General features: G+C 55.4%; 7 protein-coding genes across 7 annotated transcripts; 1 reads left to right on the top strand and 6 right to left on the bottom strand.

Moving 5' to 3' along the window:
* Window positions 1-895: 895 nt before the first annotated feature.
* BZA05DRAFT_443950 (uncharacterized protein) lies at window positions 896-3,037 on the bottom strand (the record flags this gene model as incomplete). The annotated part of the gene is made up of 3 exons (XM_051486877.1): window positions 896-980; window positions 2,559-2,948; window positions 3,006-3,037. The coding sequence occupies 3 exons, from the start codon at window positions 3,035-3,037 to the stop codon at window positions 896-898; spliced, it is 507 nt and encodes a 168-aa protein (XP_051340960.1).
* Window positions 3,038-5,706: 2,669 nt separating this feature from the next.
* Window positions 5,707-6,453, bottom strand: BZA05DRAFT_443949 (uncharacterized protein; the record flags this gene model as incomplete). The annotated part of the gene is made up of 1 exon (XM_051486876.1): window positions 5,707-6,453. The coding sequence occupies one exon, from the start codon at window positions 6,451-6,453 to the stop codon at window positions 5,707-5,709; it is 747 nt and encodes a 248-aa protein (XP_051340959.1).
* Window positions 6,454-6,806: 353 nt separating this feature from the next.
* Window positions 6,807-8,044, bottom strand: BZA05DRAFT_266210 (uncharacterized protein). Its single transcript, XM_051480184.1, has 2 exons — window positions 7,649-8,044; window positions 6,807-7,547 (listed from the first exon to the last, which is right to left on the bottom strand). The coding sequence occupies exons 1-2, from the start codon at window positions 7,834-7,836 to the stop codon at window positions 7,064-7,066; spliced, it is 672 nt and encodes a 223-aa protein (XP_051340958.1). The 5' UTR covers window positions 7,837-8,044; the 3' UTR covers window positions 6,807-7,063.
* A 3,366-nt stretch (window positions 8,045-11,410) lies between these two features.
* BZA05DRAFT_435433 (uncharacterized protein) lies at window positions 11,411-12,083 on the top strand. The gene is made up of 2 exons (XM_051486367.1): window positions 11,411-11,845; window positions 11,905-12,083. The coding sequence occupies exons 1-2, from the start codon at window positions 11,674-11,676 to the stop codon at window positions 11,976-11,978; spliced, it is 246 nt and encodes an 81-aa protein (XP_051340957.1). The 5' UTR covers window positions 11,411-11,673; the 3' UTR covers window positions 11,979-12,083.
* Window positions 12,084-16,544: 4,461 nt separating this feature from the next.
* Window positions 16,545-17,774, bottom strand: BZA05DRAFT_394282 (GPR1/FUN34/yaaH family-domain-containing protein). The gene has a single exon (XM_051483309.1). The coding sequence runs from the start codon at window positions 17,576-17,578 to the stop codon at window positions 16,778-16,780; it is 801 nt and encodes a 266-aa protein (XP_051340956.1). The 5' UTR covers window positions 17,579-17,774; the 3' UTR covers window positions 16,545-16,777.
* Window positions 17,775-21,024: 3,250 nt separating this feature from the next.
* BZA05DRAFT_473050 (uncharacterized protein) lies at window positions 21,025-21,804 on the bottom strand (the record flags this gene model as incomplete). The annotated part of the gene is made up of 2 exons (XM_051488042.1): window positions 21,025-21,255; window positions 21,323-21,804. The coding sequence occupies one exon, from the start codon at window positions 21,802-21,804 to the stop codon at window positions 21,340-21,342; it is 465 nt and encodes a 154-aa protein (XP_051340955.1). The 3' UTR covers window positions 21,025-21,255; window positions 21,323-21,339.
* An 876-nt stretch (window positions 21,805-22,680) lies between these two features.
* On the bottom strand, window positions 22,681-24,463 carry BZA05DRAFT_417772 (uncharacterized protein; the record flags this gene model as incomplete). Its single annotated transcript, XM_051485475.1, has 4 exons — window positions 22,681-23,823; window positions 23,906-23,930; window positions 24,247-24,390; window positions 24,456-24,463. 4 exons carry the CDS (start codon window positions 24,461-24,463, stop codon window positions 22,681-22,683), a joined length of 1,320 nt encoding a protein of 439 aa, XP_051340954.1.
* Between the last annotated feature and the right edge of the window lie 373 nt (window positions 24,464-24,836).

Below are 24,836 nucleotides of genomic sequence, written 5' to 3'. Positions count from 1 at the left end.
GTAAGTGAGAAGGTGGTAGGTGGTAGGTGCCAGGTGGTGGCTGGAAGGCGGACGAGAGATGGGGATCGCGATCTCGTTTGTTCGGTTCGGGTCGGTGGTCACGCCCCCCGCACGAGACTCGATGGCTAGAGTAGTGAGAGAGGTGGAGAGAGGATTGATTGATCGATCAAAGATGAGTGGACAATTCGGGGAACGGAGTGATAGGGCAAGAAGCAAGCAGGCAAGAAGCAAGCAAGCAAGCAAGCAAGCAGGCAAGCAAGCAGGCAAGCAAGCAGGCAAGCAAGTGCATACGTAGCAGTCGTGCGTCCGTAGAGTATGCACGGTGAATTTTCTTTGCCGGGGAGGGGGAGCTGGCCAGGTGGCGATGAGGATGATGATGAGGTGCCTGCCATCCCATGGAGCAGAGTAACTGCCCAGAGCAGACACATGGCCAGTGGCATCGCCAGCACGGTGGAGTGAAGCAGATTCGAGTCGAGAGAGGCGCCTTCGCCCGCCGTGTTCATTGGAGCAGCACGCGTGGTAAATGGCCGCACATATGAGGGGCCACCAGAGCCATGAGCCTCGAGCAATGAGGACGACCGTGGCCACCGCGCAAGCTGCATTCCGGAGCCGCTGAAACCTTCTGTGCATGGCGCCAGGGTGGATGGATGGATGAGTTGTCAAAAATAATATCAGCCGTTGCCATCACCACACCATTCACGATTCACCACTCGTCCCCGTCCTGATCCTTCTCCTCCTCCGAGCTTGGGCAGTGAGGACCGGGAATGTCAGTCTCAGGTAGAGAGCAATGCCAGGCCACTTCTCCGCAAATCGCGAGTCGCAACCGCCCCGCATCGTGGATGGTAGCGGAAGCTTCCTTCTCCTCGTCCTGCTCGTGCTCTTCCTCATTGCAGCTTCATCTGCTTGTCTTATTCCTCCTCTTCTTCTTCTTCTTCTTCTTCTTCTTCTTCTTCTTCTTCTTCCTCATCATCTTCGTCGATCTTTACGAGATGTACCGTACCGTACCATACATACACGTACTACGCACGTCGCATACACTCTAGTGAGTTACCAGTATAGTAAAGTCCGAGCGCTCCGCAAAGTCTCGGAGCGTGTCCCAGACTGTTGAGGAGTGCAGAGTGCTGAGTCTGAGTGGGGGGACTGGCAGTGGAAATCGCCGCTGCTGCGCAAGAAAGAAACCGGTCGCCTCCAAGGTTCCAAGACGTAGAGGAGGGATCTGATCTGATGATCAAAGATTAGATTAGATGATGCTGACGATCAACCATTGACCAGCGGTGATCCCGGCGTCGATCCATTCTCCTCATGAACGGTCGAGGTCTGAGAGTAGAGATGTGCTGCGGCTAGAGTGGAGGGGCGGTGTAGGTGTAGGTACTCGGGCAGATTCATGTATACCGTATCTCCATCACGGCATCATGGTAGGTATTCGATTGAACTTTGAACCGCACTCCTCGCCCCAAATCACAATCCCTTCCTTCGCACCTTACCTCGCGGATAAACAACGATCCAAACCGAACCTTCAACTTTCCGGTCCGATATGTGCTCTGTCACTGTGCAACTGGATCTCCTGTCTCCTTTTTTCCATTTCCGTTTTCTCCTTCGTCTTCGAAGTTCCCGCAGTTACTTTCCCCTTCCCGCAGCTCACCACCATGCAGAGAATGCCCCACGATCCGTAGGTACTCAGTTGGCCACAGTCTCCCAAGTTCCACGGGAGATTCAGACGATGGCTACTGAGTACTCCAGGTGGGTACCTCCATGTACATACATCTGATACCTAGAGTTGAGTACACTGTACACCTGCTCGTGATATCGACCGCCATTAGTCTCGCCGAACTACTACCTATTATGTACATAACTCCCGCTCCGGGCCTCCGGGCCTCCGGCACGAAAGGGCGGCGAGTCTTGTGGAGCGCCTTTATTCCGATTAGCATACCGGCAGCATACCTACCTCCACCGGTACCGGTACCGGTACTCCACCGGTGTGCGATGTTTGTAGATATGTAGGATGTAGGATACCTACCGGTACCTACTCTAGAGTCTAGGCAATGCGGGGCACTGCGAGGTACCGACCGGTACTTACACAGTACCTACTCCAGAGTAACGAGAGTAGATGCCCAGATACATAAGTGCCCAAGTACGCAAGTACCTGAGTAAGTACCTACCGGAAGTACGTACTCTACAGCCTTATGAACGAGGTTTGTATTTACTATGGAGTGGTGGTGGTGGGGGTGGTGGTGGGGGTGGTGGTGGTGGTGGTGGTGGTGGCGGCAGATCGATGGCGCAACAACCCCACGTCGGTTGCATAATCCACAATCCCCATCCACAATGCGTTCACACACATATATATATAAACCGCACCCCATCACGCGCGCACACAGTTCAAAATTTTGGAGAGAAACTATTCTTTCATCCCTCGGCCGCCCTCTCATCTAGGTAGTACATAACCTACACCCCAACCTCCAACCCCGCGCGACGGACCATCAAGCAAGCAAGCAAGCAAGCACAACAAAGCCAGACAGCAAACCCGCACCTAAGCCATAACCATGGAATAAACCGTGTACCCAGCGGTTCCCAGGAGTCCCAGCTGACCCAGGATGTACCAGACGCCCTTATACCTCCCACTGCCCTTCTGCTCGATAGTGCTAGCAATGTATCCCTTAGCATAGACGACTCTGCCCGCCAACCAGAGGGCGCCCAGCGCCGCGCTCGCAACGGGGTACGTCAGCCCGCCGATCGCCGCGGTGACGATCATGGTCGGCAGGTTCTCGAGGTAGTTCTGGTGGGCGCGCTGCGCGCAGTTGAAGCGGTACTTCGCAATGTCCGTCTCCGCCTCCTTGTTGGAGGCGTATGCTGCCGGGTACGCAACGTTTGCTCGCCTGCGCTCGCTGCCGACGAGGAAGCCTTGGTATTGGTTCACGATGCCAGTCAGGATGAGGACGCCGAGGACGTAGCTGCGGACGGGGTTAGCGGCGGTAAGAGGGGGAGGGGCGAGGGAGGAGGGGAGTTACCCGTAGTCGTTGGGGACGGTGATGGTGGTCATTTTTGTTGTGGGGGGTTGTGTGGTTGTGGTTGTGTGTGGTGGTGTTGGTGGTGTTGGGATTGGGAATTGGTATGTGTGTGTGGAGTGGATGCGGTGGAGTGGATGAGCTGCTGATGATGAAAAAAAAAAGAAGAGGAAGGAAAACTTTGCTATTTATCACGACTTTTTGGCCACACGAACCCGCGGTTCCGTCGTCAAAAGTTGCATCCACCCACCCATCCCCACATCGTTAGGCTTCCATCATCTTCTACCTTCAGGCTACCTAACTCCTAACACCTATGCTGGATGGTAGTATGGATGGCATTATTGGTACGTGACTAGCTGGTTAATTGGCCCGCTCGGAACAACTCTGCACCCCGATCGTGCGCGGCGGTGCGGAGACACCCCGTTGGAGCACTCCCGCCGACGGCGTTGACGCCGGAGTAACGGTGTTGCTGTACGTCCTCCTTACATTCCCTGCGTTCCTTGTATTCCTTAATTGATATTACTCCGGGGACTTTTTGCGGCCGGGGTCATTGTGTGCCTGGGGGCTTTGCGCCCGCCCGGGGACTTTGTGGGGGGGGGGAAGCCTGAAAGGCGTGGGGCGGCGCGGAGTGGCAGAGGTAATTGCTGATGAATCCGTGGCCGTGCATCGGAGTTCCGAGTGATGTCATGTTGTTAGGTTGGCAGGGCTGGCAGGTAACGGGTTGTCAGCGCGGGCGGTCAGTTGCGCCACCACCACCACCACCACCACCACCACCACCACCACCACCACCACCACCACCACCACCACCACCACCACCACCACTGCTATATAACTAAACGCTGCCTGCCGCTGCCTGCCACGGCGCGCCTGAACTGTTTAACTGAGCAGAGTAGTTATGTGGAGTACTGAAGAGAGCGAGGAGAGCTGAGTATATTACTGAGTATGTAGAGCTGAGTAGAGTGGAGTAGAGTAGGCGAAACTTTTGTAGCCACAATCTACCCGCAGGCTGCCGTATGTATCATATCGTCTATCGTACCGTACATCGTGAATCGCGATTAGTTATTCATCATGCCCAGACTTCGGCACTCCGCGCACATGGTCGGGGACAGCTGAGCGAGTGGTGGGCCTTGCAGGAGGGAGGGGGTCTATATAACCTTAAAGATCTCCCCCGAACTCGTCACTACCAGCCAACTCTGCCAGAATATTGTGCCGGTAGGTACCAAGGTGCCCCGCATTGCCTAGAGTAGGTACCGGTGGGTATCCTACATCCTACATCGCACACCGGTACCGAAGACTCGCCGCTCTTTCCCGCCGCTCTATCCCGCCGCTCTATCCCGCACCTTTCGATCAACTATGATACACACATCATCACGAACCGGACGAGTGCGGGAGCGGGACCGGGAGCGGGAGTTCCTTATAATAGTACATATGTACCCAGTTCGGCGGACCGATGGAGGCGCATAGGTAACTTGATATCACGATATCACAAGCAGAGCAGAGCAGCTCTACTCTAGTTACTCTAGGTACTTCCGCCAGCCAACTCCATCCAGCTCTACCAGTATGGTACCGGTATGTACCCGTTTGTGTACGGGCTTTAGGTCTACTGCGATTGTATTGTACTGGTGGACTACATCGTACCGGTAGACTTGTAGACGACATGTGGACGACATGTAGACGACATGTAGAGTAGAGTACCTACAGCAGGGCGCGGGCTACTCACGTATAGCTTGTCACTCAGGACTCTCGGGACTGACCGCCGGAGCTTTGGATTCGGGTCACGAGTAGGTACATCTTATACACATACGAAAGCCAACTCCGGAATCACATCCAATCCTGCGCTTTCATTCTCATTCTTTTCTCTTCCATTCGACCGTGAGATTTGGTGAGAGTTTTCAAAGTATTTGGTTATGTACATACACTCGATCATGTCCCATTCTATCCTATCCGCCCCTGCCTCCCGTAGGTGGCTGCTCCGGTGTGACTCTTCCTTACCTATTCCTCACTCGTATCCCTCACTCGTTCGCCGTGTGCGGGTTGTTACCGTTACCGAGTGGAGCGATTCTCTTCGGCTGGTGATTGAAGTTTCGAATCTGGAGTGCTACCGGTATAGTCATCGCTTTCGCATCCGCTCTTGCACCCGCTCTTGCATAGATATCGTCGTATTTGCAGCGGAAAGTAGAGTACCTGAGTCGTGTCGGTTCCTCGGTGAACCCCCCACCACTTCCGAGGCCTCCGAGAAAGTCAGCAGACAGGCGGATAGTCGGCGGCACTTACCATGTATCCATCTCCCCGCCGCCGCCGCTGCAGCAGCAAGCACTCCACCGGCCCGCGAGCACTTCGCACTTTGCACATCGCACGCCACAATCCACACACCACACACCACAAGCCACACACCACGCCACACTTCGCACACCACACGCCACACATCGAGTCTCGCCTCGAGTCTCGTCTTGTCTCAAGGTATCATCGCGCCAGGTATATTCAATAACGGTAACTCGGTAACTCACAGACACGCACGCACGCATGCACGCACGCATGCATCATAACACAAAACGCAACGAAATCAAACAAGAGCGGAATTCGTCGACCTTTCCAACTTTCCAACTTCCAGCTTTCCAAATGAAACTCAAATCAGAAGAGAAAAAAAAGAAGAAGCGTGCTCGCTTGCAATAATCCCACAGTCCCCCATAACCATACAACCCCATCAATACCGCCACTTCCCAAAGTCCATCCCAAAATTACTCGTCTTCTTGAGCTTAAGCTCGACCTCCTCCTCGCCGCTGCCCTCCTCGGGCTCACTCTCATGATGCGGTTTTGGCTGGCGACCCCTAGCCGCGCCGCCGTGTGCCGGCTCCGCCAGACTCCGGCCCCGCGGCCGCGCATGGCTGATGGGATACACGATCCGTGTCGCCTCGCGCAGCAGCTGCGCCATCTCCTCCGGCGAGATCTCGTCGTCCTCGTCGTCTTCGTCGAGGGCTAGGACCGGTTTTGAGGTGGCGTTGTTGTTGGCGTTGCTGTTGTTGGTCGTGGCGGCGGGTTGTGAAGGCGGCGGCGGCGGTTGCGGTGCGGGCGGCACGGGGCGTGAGTTCTCCTGCTGCTGTTGCTGCTGTTGTGACCCGGCGATCGTAGCCGCGGCGGCGGCGGCGATGTACGGTGGTGGAGCCCAGTCCCGCGTTGGGGGCTGGTGGGCAGGTGGCGACCACTCGACGGGCTGGGTGGGAGCGGGTGGCGGCGGGCCGGCAGTCGTCGTCGAGGCTTCCAGCTCTTCTATCCGCCGCACGTAGAGCTTCCGCTCGTCCTCCCACAGCTGGCGCTCGCGCACCATGGTGTCGCGCTCGGCGGCGACGAGGGCCCGGTAGTGTGTGTGCAGGGCCGAGAGCGCGGCATAGTGTTCCGCTGCCGTCGGGGGGGAGGTGGTGGCCGTTGGTCGTGGCGGCAGGGAGATGGACATGGCGGGTAGAGGCGCACGGGTCTTTGCTTTTGCTGCTTGGTTTGGGCGGTTTGGGGGTCGAGGACCCTGGATCGGAGGTCAGGGTTCGGGCGCAGCGACGACGGTATGCGGGGTGGGGGGCTTATAGGTGGCGGCTTTGCTTTTTTACGTCGGTATCTGAGGGGAGGGGGAGGAGGAGGGGGCGGCAGGCAAATAGGTATGGCTCCTCTCTATCCGATAGGCACAGGGGATATACCAGGACTCGTTTCCTTCCGCGGGTCCGGGGGTGCCGTGCGTGGTTGGACGGTGGGTGGGAGGGAGGGAGGCAGATGTCGGTGGGTATGATGAAAGAAGCAAGGGCCTGCCTGGGTTAAGGTAAGGTTGTATCGGGTGGATCTCGGGACGTAGCGGTGGAGTGTGTATGGTAATAGGTTGAGTGGGGGAGCTGTGTTAGGCGGAGGAGAAGGAAAAGCAATAGGGCGGACAGCAGAGGCGGATCGATAGCGCTCTACGACAACATGAATGGGACGAGCTGGGCTGGGCTGGGCTGGGCTGGGCTGGGCTGGGCCGGGTGAGTGAGTATCTGGCAGCGTCCGTAGAGTAGTGGCAGTATGGATGGATGCAAATCACTCTAGGTGGTTCTGGTCCACCGTCCTAGTGATGGTCGTGGACTCTGCGGTGGTGGGTGCGAGGTGCGCTGTGTGCCCGGAATCATGCAAAAACGCGGGGAAAGAGGGGCGGGGGGCGTTGGGAGGGGCTTGAGATCCGTGCGCGTCAAGTAGTGGTGGTGGTAGTGGTGATGCTGCTGCATCTCGGAGAGTGTGTCGACGTCTTCAGGCTGTAGTGCCATGGGGGTGGCGAGAGCCGTGCAGCGCAGCGCAGAGCACACAGCAGGCGGGTTGGCCGGCCGGCCGTAGAGTAGAGTAGAGTAGGGTAGAGTAGAGTGCATACATACCTCACACACGCATACAGAGCACATAGCGGTGGCCAGGTTGTGATTGCGCACGGACGGTAGATTGGGTAGGACGCCGACAGAGGAGAATTCCTCACCCGCAGCGGAGGGACATGGAGAGCAGAATGGGTATGATAAGTAGGTGGGGAAAAGAGAGGGGGATCTCCATGATAGAGCAGTGTCAGTGCACTTCGCTGGGCACATTGAGCAACTACTTTGACGCGACCCTAGTGGCGCCATCGTCAACCAGCCCGGACAACTCACGCGCAATTCGCCGGATTAGAGTGGAGGCATGCCATGTCGTATAGTAGATCACCGAGAGGGCATAGACAGGCGGGTTCGCCGCGTGGTGGGCGGGGTGAGGTGCTTCTCGACGGTGGAAGAGTCCTCTGGAAGACTTTCTTCCGGTGTCTTTCTCGAGGGGCTTGGCAGGAAGTCGAGTGGCAGAGCATGTATCTCGGTCTGGTATGGGTGGAGAAGATGCCTGCTCGTGCTGGTTATCTGCCCGCGCCCAATCTGCATCTTTATATTGAAGGCCAACACGGATTGTCGTAACTCGTTTCCTGCAGCCACGGATTGTCGTAACTCGATTCCTGCAGCCACGGCCACGGATCTACACGCTCCTCACCAGAATAAGTACTCGCGTGCGTCCTCGAGCTTTCAAGCTCTTTCTCTCTGCCTCTCCCCTATCCAAGCGACCCGATTCGACGTCGAGAGAGCACTCGCAGTCGCACTTCCCGCCGACCCGATGAGCGGCATGACTGAGTCAGCTTCCCCTCAGTCCACGCAGCGGCGACGCGAGACGATCCCATCCGAGTCCGTGGATTCCCGCCGTCCTGTGTGCAGTTTGGATGATGTTTTGGCGGGGAGGGGGTTGTAACTTACCGATGGCCAAATACCTCCGAGTTCGCCGCGAGGGGGCTCTGACTTCTTTGAGTTTGACGTCATGCAGCGGGAGCTAGTTGCGCCGCAACGAAACGATCACATGCATGCAGGTTCGTGATGGCAGGTGCATCAGCATCAGAAGCAGCATCGAGAGCTCGTGGCGGAAGAGTGGCTGGACTGGCTGGACTGGCTGGACTGGCTGGACTGGCTGGACTGGCTGGACTGGCTGGACTGGCTGTCTCTTTCTCTCTCTCGCCCCCTCTCTCGCGGAGTCTGATACAGCGCTCCGGTAACGAGCCAGAGACAGCGCTCCGGTAACGAGCCAGAGACAGCGCTCCGGTAACGAGCCAGAGACGGCGCTCCGGTAACGAGCCAGAGACAGCGCTCAGTAACGAATGACGAGTAACGAGCAGAGTGACGGGAGTGCGTTCTGAGCTGCGCTGGCATACGCTGCACGCACTGTAAGTAGTGTGCAGTGTGCGGCAGTCGACGATTTACCGCATGACGACGAGTGTCAGCGTGTGAGTGAGACTGTCGTAGCAGTGAGGGGTGGCCACAAAGCATCTGTATGGGCGATCGCCTGTAATGCCAATGAGCTGTCGCAGACTCGCAGACTCGCAGCGCACGTCTGCTAGTAAATTACCTGGCTGTCGTTGATCCTTCCCACGCTTCGTTTTCTTCTTCTTCTTTTTTCTTCTTTCTTTGCTTTTTTGCTTTTTTGCTGTTTTGCCTTGCGTTTTTGTTTAGTTTAGTTAAACATCTCTGCAGAATTCGACGTTGTGTGTGCAATAAGCCCTTCGAGTGAGGGATTTGAAATATTCACACCTAGGTACCAAAGCACCGGTATGTGGAGTAAGCGGACCACCACCACGCCGGTCATGCAGAGTGCGTACCTGGTACCTATGCCGGCGACAACCCGAGCGTCCGCAAACTCGCCTTTACTAGACTACTCTGGTAGTGCAACGACACATCAGGCCGCCGGAGAGATCCCGACCACGTTTGAGTTCGGATGTGACAAGTACCTATGGTGTCGGGTTCTTGGGTACATACAACCACGGCGGTGGCCAAAGTTGCGATACCGGTACCTACAAGTACCCAGGTATTTGACCACGCCTGGCCAAGTTCCAACACGTTCAAGGTTTACCTACCTACTTCCTTAGGTGTGCATTTGTGTATGCATACAAAGGTGTGCTGGTCCCTCACTTATTTTTCCGCCCATCTCATCTGCCTGGCCGTGAGCTGGCTGGATGGGAAACAACAGCATACCCACCCACCTGCCTACATGCGCATACCCGGCACCTATGATCCACCATCTTCGCTGTCATTTCCAATTTCCATTTCCATGATCCATCACGATACGTCTCCGTCTCCGGAGTCCGATCACATCGTCGGAACTGCCTGGGTCTTCGCTGCTCGGATCAAGTGCTGGCTCACGCATCGCAGCAGGCGGTGCGAGCTGACTGGAAGTGGCACATGTAAACTACGGTATCGAAGCTCGCACGTAGAGTACACATCCGGAGGATGGGACGACGGGAACGACGTGGACGAGGGGGTACGGTATTTGGACGGAATGTTTCGCAGCTGGTGGTATTGAGATGTCTATACCTAGTAGAGTACACTAGATAACAATAGTAGAGCAACTATCCCCAGCGGTACCTAGTAAACCGTGTTGCACTGCTCATCACTCGTCTCTGTTTTCAGACCGCGGTGAACTCGAGTGCGCCGCATCATGTCCCAGGCGCCGCCACGGTCCAGGAAAGCCGCATACGACTCTATCTTTCTCTTATTTCCAAGCGCTTGAAAATACCATACGATACTTCACTATACCGTATTTCCAACCCATGCCGGGGATTCGGAGCTGGCAGCACCAGTGCTCACTCGGTAGGTGGTGTCGCTTCTCTAGATGTACTAGGTGACTACTAGGTAGTAGAAATCGATGCGCTGTTTATCTTCTCTCTCGATTGAACGGCATCCTCGAACGTGGGCGGGAGTGTACCGCGACGACGGGTCGAGGAGATCGCTGAAGTGGGTGTGTCTCGCCGCTGCCGGCTTAGTTCCGGGTTCCGAGTCGTCGGGACTCGGATGCACTTATTATTCCTCCTCGTCGTCGGCGGATCCGTCGTCAGTCTATGCTTTGGATCTTCTGGTCAAGGCTATTATATCTATGGTAGCTTTTGTGTTTGTGGGGATATGGACGCACGTCGGTAGTGTGTGCGTGCGGGTACTTTGTATGATATGTATAACTTGAATACGCGGATCCGTTCTGCTATTTCCAGACTATTTCCCTACCTCCTTAACCTCGCGCTGACTTTCTCTTCCGGCTTCGCTACAAGACGCACATTCGCACGCACACAACCACACACTGCCAGACACCACAACACAACCACACACCGCCAGACACCACAACACAACCACACACCGCCAGACACCACAACACAACAAAACAACAGCATATTAGGTAGGTGGCCAATAAACAATGTCCACCCCCACAGAGGCCATCCTCCACGCCCAGCTGCAAGACGAGAAGAAGCTGCAGCGGGCACTGTACGAAGAGTTAGAAAAGAGCCTTCGGCGGGAGGCGGCGCTGAGGCGGGGGTTGGAGGGTATACGTACGGGCGGGCCCAGCGCTGGAGATGTCATGCGCCAGTATAAGCAGGGCCGCGATGCGCTCGAGAAGGAGTTGAAGTGGGAGAGGGAGAGGCGGGGCGAGGTGGGATTAGATGGTTGGGGTTGGGGTTGGTTGGGATTTTCTTTGCTTGAGAGCGTTGGAGGGGATCCTTGGAGGGGATCCTTGGATGGCGTTGTGGCGTAAGGATTTGTTCGCAACCAGGTTATTGAATGTGCTTGTTTCGACTTGACGTCGCACTCGCAACTCGCAACTGCAACATCTATTTTAATGTGTCTCACGAACCATCACTCGAGATTATGTCTGGGCACTGGGCAGTGAGGTACCTGTCTTGATCAGGCTATAGCAGTGCAGATCACGCTCATGACGGTTTAATATTTATCCCACGTCTTGCATTACATCAGCTTAGCCCGGTTGTTAAATATAACACTGCTCCATTTCCCATTCCCATTACCACTTACTCCTCCGAACCATACCCCCATCGTTGACAATGGCACCTCTTATCCCCCGTGAAGGCATCTTCGTCGATACCGTGTGCTCTCTCGTTGCAGCGGTATTCCTGAACCCGCTTCTCACTGCACCAGCCGCCTGGTTCCTGCGTCACTCGTACCCGACGTCCAGCGTGCTCGTGCTAGCAGCCGGGATCGTCTACCACCTCAACGGCTTCCTGAACCGCTGTGCGCGCAACAACTGGCGTCTCGGGCGGCTCGACGGTGGACGAGCGCCACTGGTACTATTGACCGGCGGGAGCAGTGGAGTCGGTGCCGCAGCGGCAGGAATGTTTGCCGCGCGCGGGGTGGAGGTGGTAGTTCTCGACCTGAACCCGCTGCGTGCCGAGGCGGAGCAGAACCCGAGGATCCACTATTTCCGATGTAATGTTAGGGACGACGCGGATGTGGTCAGTACTGCGAATGCCGTGAAGGATAAGCACGGTGATCCGACGGTGATAAGTCGGTTGCCTCCGAGTCTGCTTTTTCGTCTGGATGGGGACGTGCTGATGATAGGGTAGTCAACAACGCCGGCGTGAAGTTGATCGCCATAGTCTGTACATACAAGGCCGACGGCGTATGCGACATAAATTGAATTTCTCTCTCTCTCTTTTTCGAAGAAGAAGTGAATAGGTAGAACCAATGATCCAACCACAAAATCCGCAAAGCCTGGAGGAGTTCCTTCACTCAACCCCGCAGGCCGCAGCCAAGCACAGTTCTGCCCCGAAAATACCTAGATACCGTACCGGCAAACGTAGTGTGTGTGGCCGAGAACCGTGCTTGATCTGTTCCTATATATTGTCCCCTTCCCTCTAAGCTCCACCGGAGCCCGCGACTTTGCAAGCGGAACGACTTAGCAAGAAATTGGACTTAGAGGGTGGAGGTTCTGCGTCACTTGTTGGAATGTATGAATAAGTGTTGTATTATTTAGAGTATGAAAGTCTCGAGAGAAGACATAAAAGAGCCGTGGTAGGCAGCCAGTACTCCCGCCATCATGACCACGTAAGCGACTAAGCAACGAGTGAGATATTACATCACTGACCACACATGTGAGGTGCCTAACACCATAAACACTGGGAACAGAACCCCAACCCGGGGAAAAAAGAAGGTGTAATAAGAGTATGATAAAACAAAAAAAATTAAGGGAGGGAAAAAAACTACGGTACCAGGGATTCCCGCATGGTCACCCACTGCAGTACTAACCTGGCGATACCATGCTTAACTAGGGCTGAGCGGACGGGAAGCCGTGTGTTCATGGTTCTATGACCGTAGCTGAATTATTACCTGTGTAAAAGCTCATAACCTGCAAATGGCGGAAGTGGGAGCAGTGGACGTCACTCTGCAATGAGTTCAAGTCGACGGCAGCGGTGGTGGTGGTGGTGTGTGGGGGGGGGGGTGAGGGTTTGAGGGCCGTTCACGCTGAGCTACTCGCAGGCAGACAAGCGGAAGGTGGCGCATTTCCAACGATCAGGAGCACACGGGAGCCACTGATTTTTTGTTTTTGTTTTTGTCTCATAGCATTCGACCTTATCAGATTATAGCTGTTTGCACTCACTGTCTCCAACTGCTGGCCGTGAGCTCGATGTGGGTTCCATATTGCTCTCCGCCCAGCCCATCCACGGGAGTTCACTGTTAACCCGGTGATACCTGGACTGCAAGCAGAAAGCGTTTCGTCCGATTGATTAGACATGATCCCGAACAGCGGACCGAACACCGAACAGACGGACACCCGGCCAGACCGACACGGCTTCGGCAGGGCTGCTTTTCCCCGTTGCCCGTGTGCGTCGGCTTCCACGTGTTTTCGATTTCAATTCCAGCCGCGTGACTAGAGTAGGTGCCTACATACTCGACTGTGGGGTGCGATGCCCATTGCACAATGTTAGTTACATGGTGGCGTCCTGCTCGCATGTCTATATGATACTACTATGATATGCATACATAGGTACTTGATATGCATACATACTGACGCTAAATCACAAGCCCCCCCCACACCAAATCCTTAGCCAAATCCTCAGGTGGCTGGTGGTGGTTGTTGCAACTCGCTGCAACTTGCCAACCGAGGTACCTACTACCCAGTGTGTGGAGTGTGGAGTGTGGCACTGTGGCACTGTGGAGTGTGGCTGCTGTGGCTGTGGTTGTGGCGTTTGAATTTTGGCATCGTTGTTAACTACCACTACTCTGGCTTCGCTCATCTCGTCCGTGAAATTTGTCTGGCAGCAAGAGATTCGAGTTGCTGGACTATAAGGTGGTGTGAAATCGGCTCTGCTGAGGAACCGGAATGACATCTGGACATGTATATAGGAGTTCCGTAGGTACGTTAGATACTCTACGTGGGTTTCGTCCAGAAGTTACTAGCCGCGGGCCATGGTGTTATTGAGCGGGCTGTGGTACATACATATACCTAGGGGAGTTACCATGGCTTGTGGGTCACGGTGCTGGTGCTGGTATTGGTGCTGGTGTTGGTGCTGGTGCGTCAAGTCTGTCGGTTTTTAACCAGTTGCCGTTTGAGCCTAACCCTTCACACAAGTGTACTTGGATAATCTGTCAGAGGCCCGCCCGGTTTACGTGTTCGAATTTCAGATACGGTACCAGATAACCAGTGGTCGGCGGGGCTGAGTGCTCGCTAGTTGTATCTATAGTGTAGTATAGTATAGCACTCACGTGGGGTGATATGCTATGAATTGATCTCTCAATGCAATGCAATAATGGGGAAGTGGGAAGTTGGGGACGGTTACCGCGCCATCAATTCCATCCTAAATATCCCAACATGTCACATCACTTCTGGTCGCGTGTGTGACAGCCTTCGCATTTTTCGTTTGTTCGTGGACAGCAGCGGCTTCAGATTGCTCAGATTGCTCAGACTGAAGTGGGAAGTGCAATGCCGGCGCTGTAGAATAGTAGAAGACTATGTATGAGAATGATCCCTTGCTTCTGCTTCTGCTTCGTCCACCCTCGTAGTACCCGCCCACCCGCCCCGAGACCTCAAAATTCTCGGCCACAGTCGTAATTTCACGGAAATATCCTGAGAAATTACCGTCCGGCGAGCCGTCGATGAACGAAGGGGATACTCTATAACTAGTACCGTATTCCGTCACACAGCGAAAAACAGCGTGGCCGGCGTCCCGGAAATTTCCGGCGGAAAAAAACGAGAAAGAGAGGGAGACCCCCCGGCATCACGGAAAAAACTCGACTCCTCCCCACACTTCTCCCCGAAGATCCAAGTTGCAGATTTGTAAAGTTGATCACACGATCAACCACTGTAGTGATTTTGGGGCCGCCCCCCATCTTCACCAGTATTGTGGATTCTGGATATCGCATTACAGAAAGCCAAAACATACATACCCAATTATGGCTGGGGGGCGGGGGCGGGGGATGGGCGATGACATGATTTACCGCGGATTATTTTCAATACCCACCTCCATCACTTTTCTTTCGGCGGGCCGACGGGCTGACCACGGATTTCCATCGTTGCTGTGGTTTACCTGAAAACAACGTGTCACCGGCGCGGGCTGTGCCACAGATGCCGTGCACTTACCTAGCCGTGGCTGGTGCGCATCCGCCACACCCCACCACCCCGGGACCGCAGTTTCCGTTACGTACGAGCAACTCACCTTCGGCGCGCCGGCGTACATATCTCGGGGACAGTGATTAGCTACCTACCGTAGTGGCGGCTCGGTCCGCGGCACCTGCACCCACCCACTCAGAGTGGGCGCCGGCCGACCTGTCGCCCTGTGGGAGCACGCGCGGGGGGGAGGGGGGTCAGTCGCCGAATGCATAGATAGGATATAGTAGATAGAGATGTGGACGGCGAATTGAGGCGTGAGGCGCTCGACACAACGCGGCGCTTCCGTGACGGCGGACGAGGATACAATAATTATATAGGGACGTCCTGCCAGCTCCAGCTGTCTGGTTATAGAATTTTTTCTTCCGTTTACGAGTACCGTTTCCCCCGCCCCGCTCAGCCGCACCGACCCCGAGCTCTTAGCACGGAACAATCTTCCAGAACACCCACCACCCACTCCCACCAGCCACAGCGACCAATGCATCACAAAAAAAACACCGAGCCCCGCCCAGCCCCGCCCCGCCGTACATACACACCATAGGTACACAGGTACATATGTCATAGTTACACACATGTACTATACAAACCCCGCTACCCCATAGCGGCGGGATCAAGCAGTAAACTCCGCGTCCCCCCCAACGACAACCGGCTCCCATCCTTTGCTGGCCAAGACGTCGACTCCAGAACTCAACTCTGGGACCGACCGATGCGATATGTGGTCCACGCTACTATAGTTGCTGTGGTTGACTAGCGCAATCGATATCGCAGGGACTTTCGACCAGGGTGTGGGCGGGCTGGAAGGGATGGGGTGGGGTGGGATGGATGGGTGGATGGATAGTTTTCGTGGGGGGACGGGTTTGGTCGCCGATTAACTTAGGCACCGGACGATTTCGGATTGTGGACTGGGCCTTGCGGGGGGAGAGACCTGGGGGCTGAACGATTATCTACGGGCGGCGACGGCGGTGGCGAGTGGGGAGTCGTGGGGAGGCTGGACTGAACTGGGGAATTCCGGCTCCCGCTTCTCTCCCGGTGGCGAGAAACGGCCGGAGGTTTCAACTCGCCTTGGTTCGCAATCTTTGGCGGCAATCCCGTATCGAGAGACTCTCAACTGGACAACTCCGCACCTCCGGTCGGATTTTTGCGGGTTGTTTATCTTCCGACCCGATTGAGCAAGCGGGAGGGAGGGAGGGCTGGGCTGGGCTGGGCTGCGACAAGGCACGCCTATGTGTTGAGGGGTTTCCATTTGCCTGCGGAATCGCTCCAAGGCGTAAAAGTTGAAGTTTCCATGGATGGATTTCGAGCCGCAGTCCGAGACCTTCGAGATTGAGTTGAATCTGAATCTCGTGGTCGAGGATCTCGAGATTGGTCTCAATTGGACCAACTATGGGTTGTTCTCCACGGCGAAAACGCCAGAAACCAAACCGCCTGGCTGGTTAAATTTCGTCTGGCGAATTTTTCATCAACGCCAGCAATGGGACAATCGTTCGCCTGTCTGTCTGGTCAAGTGTTTGATCTCAACAGCGGACGATGAGATGGAAAGCGTTAATCGTCTCCGCTCTTGGACTTCTAAGTTTCATCGTGAGTTTTGATTTCGGTTGTCAAAAATATCACCAGTGGACTGAAACGATCACGTAGGTAGAGCAAACACCTTCTCACGAGAAACGAACGAGAAGAAAGTTTTAAAAAGTCAAACTTTTGTAGCCTTTATTATATACAGTGGCTCCAATTAAACCCCAAAGGAAAAACAACCCAAGCAAAGGAAAAAGATTCATCATCATCGCACTCCCCACCAGTAACACCAGCAAAAATAATAATCAGAATCCACCACGAAATTATCGGGACTCCTCGTCGACCGCCTTACGAGCAGGGATCAACTTGCTCAAGTCACCCATTGGCAGCGAGATCGGCATGTCGACCGAGTCGAGAAGGGAGGCGGCGAGTGCGTACCAGCCGCAGAGGGAGACGACGAAGCAAGCGGCACCGGCGGTGACCTCGAGGGTGTGTGCGGACGCCTCGTTGTGCTGGCCGCGCTGCCAGTCGGCAGCAGCGAGGACCGGGAAGGCAATCGAGTAGGCGAGGAAGAGGACGACGAGGACGATGTTGGTGCGGATGCTGCAGACCAGGAAGAGGACGGAGAGCAGGCCGATGAAGAGGTAGAAGAAGCCGAACGAGTTGTAGAATTCGGTGGTCAGGCCGCCTTCGGCACCGGCGTAGGGGGGAGTGGCATTGAAGAAGGGCATCAGGGTGGCTCCGAGGGCGAAGAAGAATCCTCCGTACGCGGAGAAGACGACGAACGAGAAGGTGTGGCCGAGGAAGAACTCGAGGATACCGCCGAGGAGGAGGAGCAGTCCTCCGCAGAAGATGTGGGCACCGTTGTTGGCCGCTCCGCTGCTGTCCGAGCCTCGCCATCCCATGAGCTGGCAGGAGAGCGGCGTCAAGCACATGACCAGGCCGGCGAGAGCTACTGGTGCAGGGTTACCGAATGTTTTGGCGGGGTTGAAACGGGCGCCATGGAGTTTCTCAAAGTACTCGAGGGGGACACCGGTAACGCCTGTCGGGGTGCTGCTGATGTTGTCGACACTCTGGGCACGGTCCCACTGCTTGCTGTCGTCGACTTGGGTGGTGGTGGACATGTTGATGGAGTTTGAAGTAAGAGACCGGAGTGGATTGGAGTGGATTGGAGTGGAGTGGATTGGATAGGACTGGGACTGATTGAGGTGTTTTGTCTGAGAGTGAGGAAGGCTTATGTTGAGATGAAGATGGAGATGCAGCGGCCATGAGGGCAGGAATCCAGCCAGTTATATACAGGCTGTAAACATGCGGGGGGTAGGGGGCGGAGGGGGGTCTGGCCGGCCAATATGCAGCAGTATGTACGACCGAAAGGCTGGTGTGCGGAGGCTGATTTTCGAGCGGCAGGTATCCAATTCCCTTGTACGATTTCCCGTTACGTCTCTGCCCAAGTGCCGGGTGCGAACGGAATGGTCAGTTGCGGCCATCGTCTTAGTATTGGGATCAAGCTTTTGTGGCGTCCGCACCAGGCACACTGTCAGACGTCAACACCAACCCTCTGCTGCGTAACTACCTGGCCCGGGGTTGGTAGTGACTCGGGGTTGGGAGGTGTGGGTGATTCGGGTTGGTAGTGACTCGAGGTCGGCACTGGTCGGACCCCGTCAATCGACCGACTAGTCGTGTCTCTCAACGTTCCAGAACGGCATGTATATTCCGGTGGCCGCTCACAGGGCGGTGGGCTCTGACCCAGTCATTGGCGGCGACGGGCTTGCAGGGCGGGGTGGATGGCTATCACTTCGGGGGCTACTGTGGCTGAAGCGGAATCTTCAGGGAGCCGGCCATTGTTATCGCCTGGAGTGCCGGCACACAAGTTGGATACATTGACCGCGTACCTAGGTAGACTGTCGCCGGCAATCGGTTCTCACAGTACGGTAGAATGCTCAGAATGTTCATGTGAGTATGGTACCGACACTCCTTCCATCAGTCTTCATCCCCAAAGTACATATGCATACTTACCTATGGATTTCACAGGCACATCGCAGGTCACAAACTCTAGGCTGTTCCACACTCGCCAGGTTTTTTTTGCGCTCATCGAGGTTAGGTTCCAACATTTGGCCATGCGCTTGACGGTTGGCATTGGTAATAGCACGCGGCTAGCGTGGCGGTGAACGCGGCACCACACCCATCAACCCGTCTTATCGTCTCGTCAATCATGGCATTCGAAGCTGTAATGGAATCGTTACCACCGGTCTCCGCGATGCGGTTAGGCATGGAGTTTCCCCACAGTTTTCCGTGCAGAAACGTGGAAAACCTGGTCTGACAGAGCTGTGCTGCGGAGGCCGAGTATGCATGTACCTAGGTCTGTAGGATATGGTGTAGATATCTGGGTGTTTGTTTCTGTATGATCGCGTTGTTTGCGGGTGTGAGGGATTTTCAAACCATCGGAGGATGCAAAGGATTCCCAATTCCGCTTCCGGTACCTTTGGTAGAGGATTCTCGTTCGGTTGTTGGTATTATCTTCTCCACTCCGTGCGGAGTCCGGGTCACGGTTCTTTCTGGCGAAAACTGCACGGAGGTTTCAATGCTCATCACATGGACAGATATGGCTTTTTCCGTGAGCTCGCGTGATGCGGTTCGCCCGGCCGTCCGTCTGCCGGCCGGTCGGGTTCAACGGCGCGCACGGCCTCGCAAATCCCGACTTGGGATGTCGGAGCCGAGCGCGAACGCGAACCGGACACAGCCCGAGCCGAATGGCGAGTGCAAAAAGAAAAAGCAAGTCGGAAGCGAGACATCGGCCCCGGTAGTTACCTTGTAGTTAAAACCTACCCGCTCGAGCCATCATGCCGCATCCATGACTTCGGTTCTTCCCTCCCTCCCTCCCTTCCCTCCCCGCCATTTGGCTATTTCTCGTCGGCTACCTCTGCTCCGTACATCAATGTTTGCTTATTCGGCTGTGGGGAGCGTTGTACGAGTACGTAAGAGTGAGGTTGGGGATTCGACGCGCGTGGAGCACGACATGTGTGTGCCGTATGTAGTACATGGAGATACCTAGCGATGAGTGGGGTACATACATACCGGTGCATGCCGGGGTCGGTAACGGTTCTCCGGGTCTCTCGTTCGGACTGCTCGATCCGGGGGTCGGCCCTCGTGGTCTATGTGGAGTACATACCGTGTAAGCAGTAGGCACTTGAGGCATACCGTGGCCGCGGTTAGTTACGGTGTTTTAAAAAGCAAACGGACTGACGGCCCCGATGGTACAGTTCGTTGGAGCTCCGTCGAGTGTGTAAGGACTGAGGAACAACTCGAGAATCCTCGGCGGAGATCTGTCCACCGTTGAGGATTGTAAGCAAAGGATCCAGACACCACCAGGAGAGAGTCGAGTGATACCGTGAACATGTATGTATATATCACTCGTCTCGCAGATGACAGCACCACAAGGAGACCGCACTCTCGCAAATCACGGCACGAAAGGCTCCGACTGTCCCCCGGCCCCCACAGCTGGCCCTCATTCGTGATATCGTCCAGATCCGCTTCCATCCGTAGAGTTCCCCCGGAAGAGTGAATGTACCAGCCACGGACCCCCATTTCCTCAGCCAACTATCGCCAGCCCATTCCCATCCCCGGCGATGAACCTATGTACTTGAGCAAGCAATTTCTCGCCATCTCACACCAGTGTTTCGACCGCCCACTCCCACTCTCATGTACCCTCGAGATCACTTCCGAGCTCGGAGGTTGATCGAGGCCTACCCACCTACCTGCCTGTCTGCCTGCGCAACCTTTCCGCCGCGCCCTCGCTTATGTAGAGTACTTGGCCGCGCCGCATGAGGGTTCGCTCCATGGCCGGCAGTGTCAGAGTGCGCACTGCAGCCAACCTGTGGCGCGAATGGTGATCCTCCTGCACGACGTTAGCGCCGTAAGCGCGTCGGCGGCGGCCTTAGTCCAGCGCCAGTGGCTTTCACGTACCAGAGCCCGTGTAATCCGGGGCTAATACCACAAACAAAGCATGGACGAGATCGGTTCCGTATTGCGGATTTTTTTGCTGGTGAAAGGTGCACTAAGGCAATCCTTGAGTTTCTGGAGACAGCCGATGTAGGACGGAAGGCTAGAGAAGAGTAATGGGAGGAAGGACCATAGGTCTACTACCGAGGAGGAAAATGAATCGGTATTGGTGAAATATGATGGCGGTGGTGGTCTGTAGAATCACCAATGATTGGGCCAGTAGGGCAACAGGGAGAGCCTCATAGACGGACGGAGTTGGGTCGGTGTTGTTGGAGATTCGCCGTAGTCTTAACAGGCTTATAGAGGCGAAATAAAATTGATGATTCCCCCAGAGCACATGTAGAGTGTGGAAGGTGGTTTTGACTATTCTGCCACATATCTACCCTACTTAGGAGCTATTGTGGTTAGGCAGTCCAGAAGTCAGTTACGCCACTTGCTGTGAAACAATCACTTGACCGCCGACCACAAAACTTCGAAAGAGTGGGCAGCGAATGGTTCCAGCCGGACAGTGTTTCTCACATGGCGAGTTGCGGCGACAACAGTAGAAGCAAGGTAAAAGCGTAATTACGGTCTCCCACACCTAAACTACCCCCATGCCCTTGAGAACGACTTGATGACACTGCCTCAAACCAACAGTAGGAAATGGAAAAGGAAATGCGAAAGGTAACAGCCCCAGACAACACACACTTGAAGGAAGTAGAAAAAAACCATACAGCCCAGCCGAAGAGAAACACAGAAAAACAAGCCTTTCTCAACCCGTTTTATGTTTGTCGTCGTGGTGGGTTAGTGTCGGCTGATTCGTCTGTGCGGATAGTTTCGCGGGTCAGAAGAACATTTAGCAGAGAGAAAGAGAATGCTCGGAGACTTACGGATGGCTGTTTCTTGTCTAGTTGAAGCGCCAGACAACGTTGTTTCCGGTAGCAGCGTTGTTGACGTTCCAGTCGGGCTTGGGACCGGCGATGTTACCATTGGCTCCGTTCCAGACTGGAGCGGGCGGAGTGAACGCCCATCCGGGGAGCTGGATGGCTGGCGCCTGCACCTGCTGCTGGGGAACACCACCGCTGAACGCCCAGCCGGGAACCTGGATGGCTGGCGCCTGCACCTGCTGCGCGGGAACACCACCACCAAAGGCCCAAGCAGCGCTAGGGGCAGCGTTTCCCGGGAAGCGAACCTGGTTGGCCGTCGCGACCGGCGGGGTCATGTCGTACGGTCCCTGGGCGGGAACGGCGAAGGAACCCGGGACCTTCGGGGCTGGGGGAGGGGGAGGGGGGGGAGGAGGGGCTGGAGCTGGGGCCGGGTCACGGACGACAAAGGCGCCCGAGCCGTAGAAGGTGATGTGCTGCTGCGACATTGTTCTTGTTTTGGTATTTGGGTTTGTGTTTTGTGCGGAAAGATGGGGGGTTGAAAAAGAAGGATTGCGGAAGGAGAAGGGTTGTGGAGGGAGAAGTGTGGTGAGGGAGAAGAGGAAGAGAAGAAGAAGAAGACGACAGAGGGTTGAAGTTTTATGTTATATTTATGGGGCGGAAAGCCTTGGATGGTAACGATAGTATTGAATGTCGACTACCACCTGAACTTTTGACGGTTGCTATGGTGTGTGATATCCTATGATTCAGTTTCAGTTCAACCCGACAGCTTCTTATCATCCAAACTGCTTCGTAGAGCGATTAAAGGGCTCCGTATACAAGAACCAAGAAAAGGTAAGAAAACCCACAGCAAATTACAGATTTTTGGATTTCTTCACCGCCAGCAAAACCGGAAACGAAACGCTCCGCTGTCAGTGTCGGGTGACGACAGTAACTCGCGACGGGAAGACCATGAATTATCGGCTTGACTGGGGCTGATTACGGGAGCTCGGGTCTCACATACATCGAACTTCCGCTTTTTCGCCCATCCGCGTAGCGTTAATGTTGGTCGTCGCGAGTGAGTTTCCGTGAGATCATCTGACTGGAAACGGATCTACAATTGCAAACACGGGATATCGTATTCATCGCAGTTCCGAGCTGCTATACAGAGGTCGCGGGAGATGTACCTACCACGGATAGAAGCGATTTGTTGAATTGGACATATGATACAATTGTTATGTACCTCAAGCAGCGGCGGCATTAATTATGATAAAGCTACAGCCTGCAGACCTCCGGGGTATCTAAACCATGTAGAACGAAAAGTCGGAAAGAAAATAAGAATAGAAACCCCCAATCCGGCGTAAACCATCCAGTCATATATGATCTCAATTACTCCCGTTGACCACCTCCCTAACCCAGCCCAACCACTCATTACTCCACGCCTCACCGATCGCCGCTTCGATAACCACCAATTCATCCCTCGCCCTCTTCCCGATCCACCAGAATCCCTGCAGCATGGAGAACATGGCGTTGTAGTGCGCAAGCAGCACCATAGCTCTGGGCCGCCTATCCATCAGCAGGGCCACGAACCCATCGCAGAGGGTGACGGGCCACAGGAACGCCATGGGCAGCCAAAACTCTCCCGACGCGGCACGGAACATCTCCCAGGTGTAGTGCAACTTCGCTGCCGCGTCCTGATAGATCCTGCGCTCCTCGTGGTTTTCGACATTCGCGCAGAGGCCGTTGAGCTGTGGAAGCGGAGGGAGCGAGCTGACGCCTGGGGGTGCAGGCACCGGCGGCCTGTCGCCTAGCAGCGAGGGCGCGAGCTCACCGGATACCTGCGACCACTCGCCGCGTACTACCGCCTCGATGCCGCGTAGTATGGGAAGCCACGTTAGTGCGCGTGGTTCGACGCCGGTGGGCGGGTTCACGGGCGGAGTCGCGAACGCGTAGATGGCGATGAAGGAGCTGGCGACGAACAGCGCATTGCCGTCTTGGGTCTGGCGGTGGGGGAGGACGTTACGGAGGGCTACGGACGCGTCGTGGTAGTATCGCGCTGCGAGGAGAAGGTAGTGTTCGGATCGTGGAAGGTTCAGGACGCTGAGGTGCAGGGCCGAGATGGCCAATGTGGCGTGCATCACGAACGGGTAGTGGAACAATTTCGGCACACGGTCTCGCCATACCAGCTGCCAATCTGCTTGGCTGGTGAAGGATGTGTAGGTGCAAGTGCTGTATTGGTGCAGCAGCTCCAGGCTCGTCAGATCCAGCCCTGGGTATGTTGAAGGGGTTCTCGGGAGCGTGTTGGCGAAGAGCGAGAGGAAAGTTCGCGCTGGATTCTCTTCATGGTCTGTCGATTCGGAGGGAGGTGGAGGTGGAGGCGGAGGTAGAGGCGGAGGAGTGGGTGATGAGGACAGGAGACTCTGAACCTCTATGCGGGGCAGCGGTAGGGGGGCAGCGGGTTTGGGATCGTAGACGCACACGAGCTCACGGCGTTCGCAATTGGTGCAGATCGGATGGACTTCGTCACACTGCCAGGCAGGAAGGTGGTGGTTAATAACCGAAAACGTAGAGTAAGAGGCCGGAGTGCGATAACGACAACGACGGACCGACCTTTACGCGTCTACCGCGGCACGTCCTACAGCCAGTGCGACTTTTGCGATGGGCTTTTTAGATTAAACCATCGTACCGTTAGCCAGAGACACATGCGACTGTGATCCTGAGCGCGAGCGGGGGTGTAGTTACGGCGTATGGGGCCCATAGGAGCTGACGTATGTGACTGGCGGTCGGTGATTATAGATGCATGTCTTTTGGCGCGCGCGGTGTGTGGGTTGCACCTGTTCTTATGGAGCGAGTGCGAGAACGAGGTGTGGGCGGCGGTAGGGGCACGGCTGAACGAGACACCGGCTGTCCATGCTTAAGGGGCTTTAGTTAGCTGGCCAAGACAACGCTACCGGCGCGTTGAAAACGTCTGTCGGGAGGTGTCGATTGTCGACAGGTAGTTTGTCGTCTTGATCGTATACCGGTAGTACATGTCCACGGGGAAGCTCGTTACCGAGATCTGACGGCAGGACGGCTTCGTACGATGGCCGGGACACCTATACTGGTATGTTAGCGTTGATCGGCTGTGATGTCAATGTCGGGGCGAAAGATGTGTACTTACTTTCCCATCGCGATTGCCGGTTTCTGAACAGGATATTCGAATACTAATATACCCTTTCCACTCGATTCTCCCGTGGATGGGCTGGCGCTTCGGCGGGGAAAGGAGTTCGGGCTCGGGTCCTATCGGACTGTACTAGAGTGTACTACGGTAGAGGATCCGGAGTAGAGTACACATGCAGGGCTTGAGTTCATCCGACGGCCCGCTATGGCCAGTGTTAGTGATGGAATACCTACCGCGTTGACAGAGGGGGTAGAGACATTGATTTGATCACGGACGAGTAGCAGATCCTCACGGATATTCTACGAAGAAACCCTCCTATGAAGAAGGCCTCCTCAAAACGGACCGGAAACTCACGAAGATTGGCTTCTCAACCATGTGTTG

The sequence above is a fragment of the Tricharina praecox genome (genome assembly GCF_024521635.1).
Source record: "Tricharina praecox strain CBS 144465 chromosome Unknown BZA05scaffold_8, whole genome shotgun sequence".
NCBI lineage: Eukaryota > Fungi > Ascomycota > Pezizomycetes > Pezizales > Pyronemataceae > Tricharina > Tricharina praecox.
Note: the sequence above shows the minus strand (reverse complement) of the source record. Positions and strands in the feature narration are given on the sequence as shown.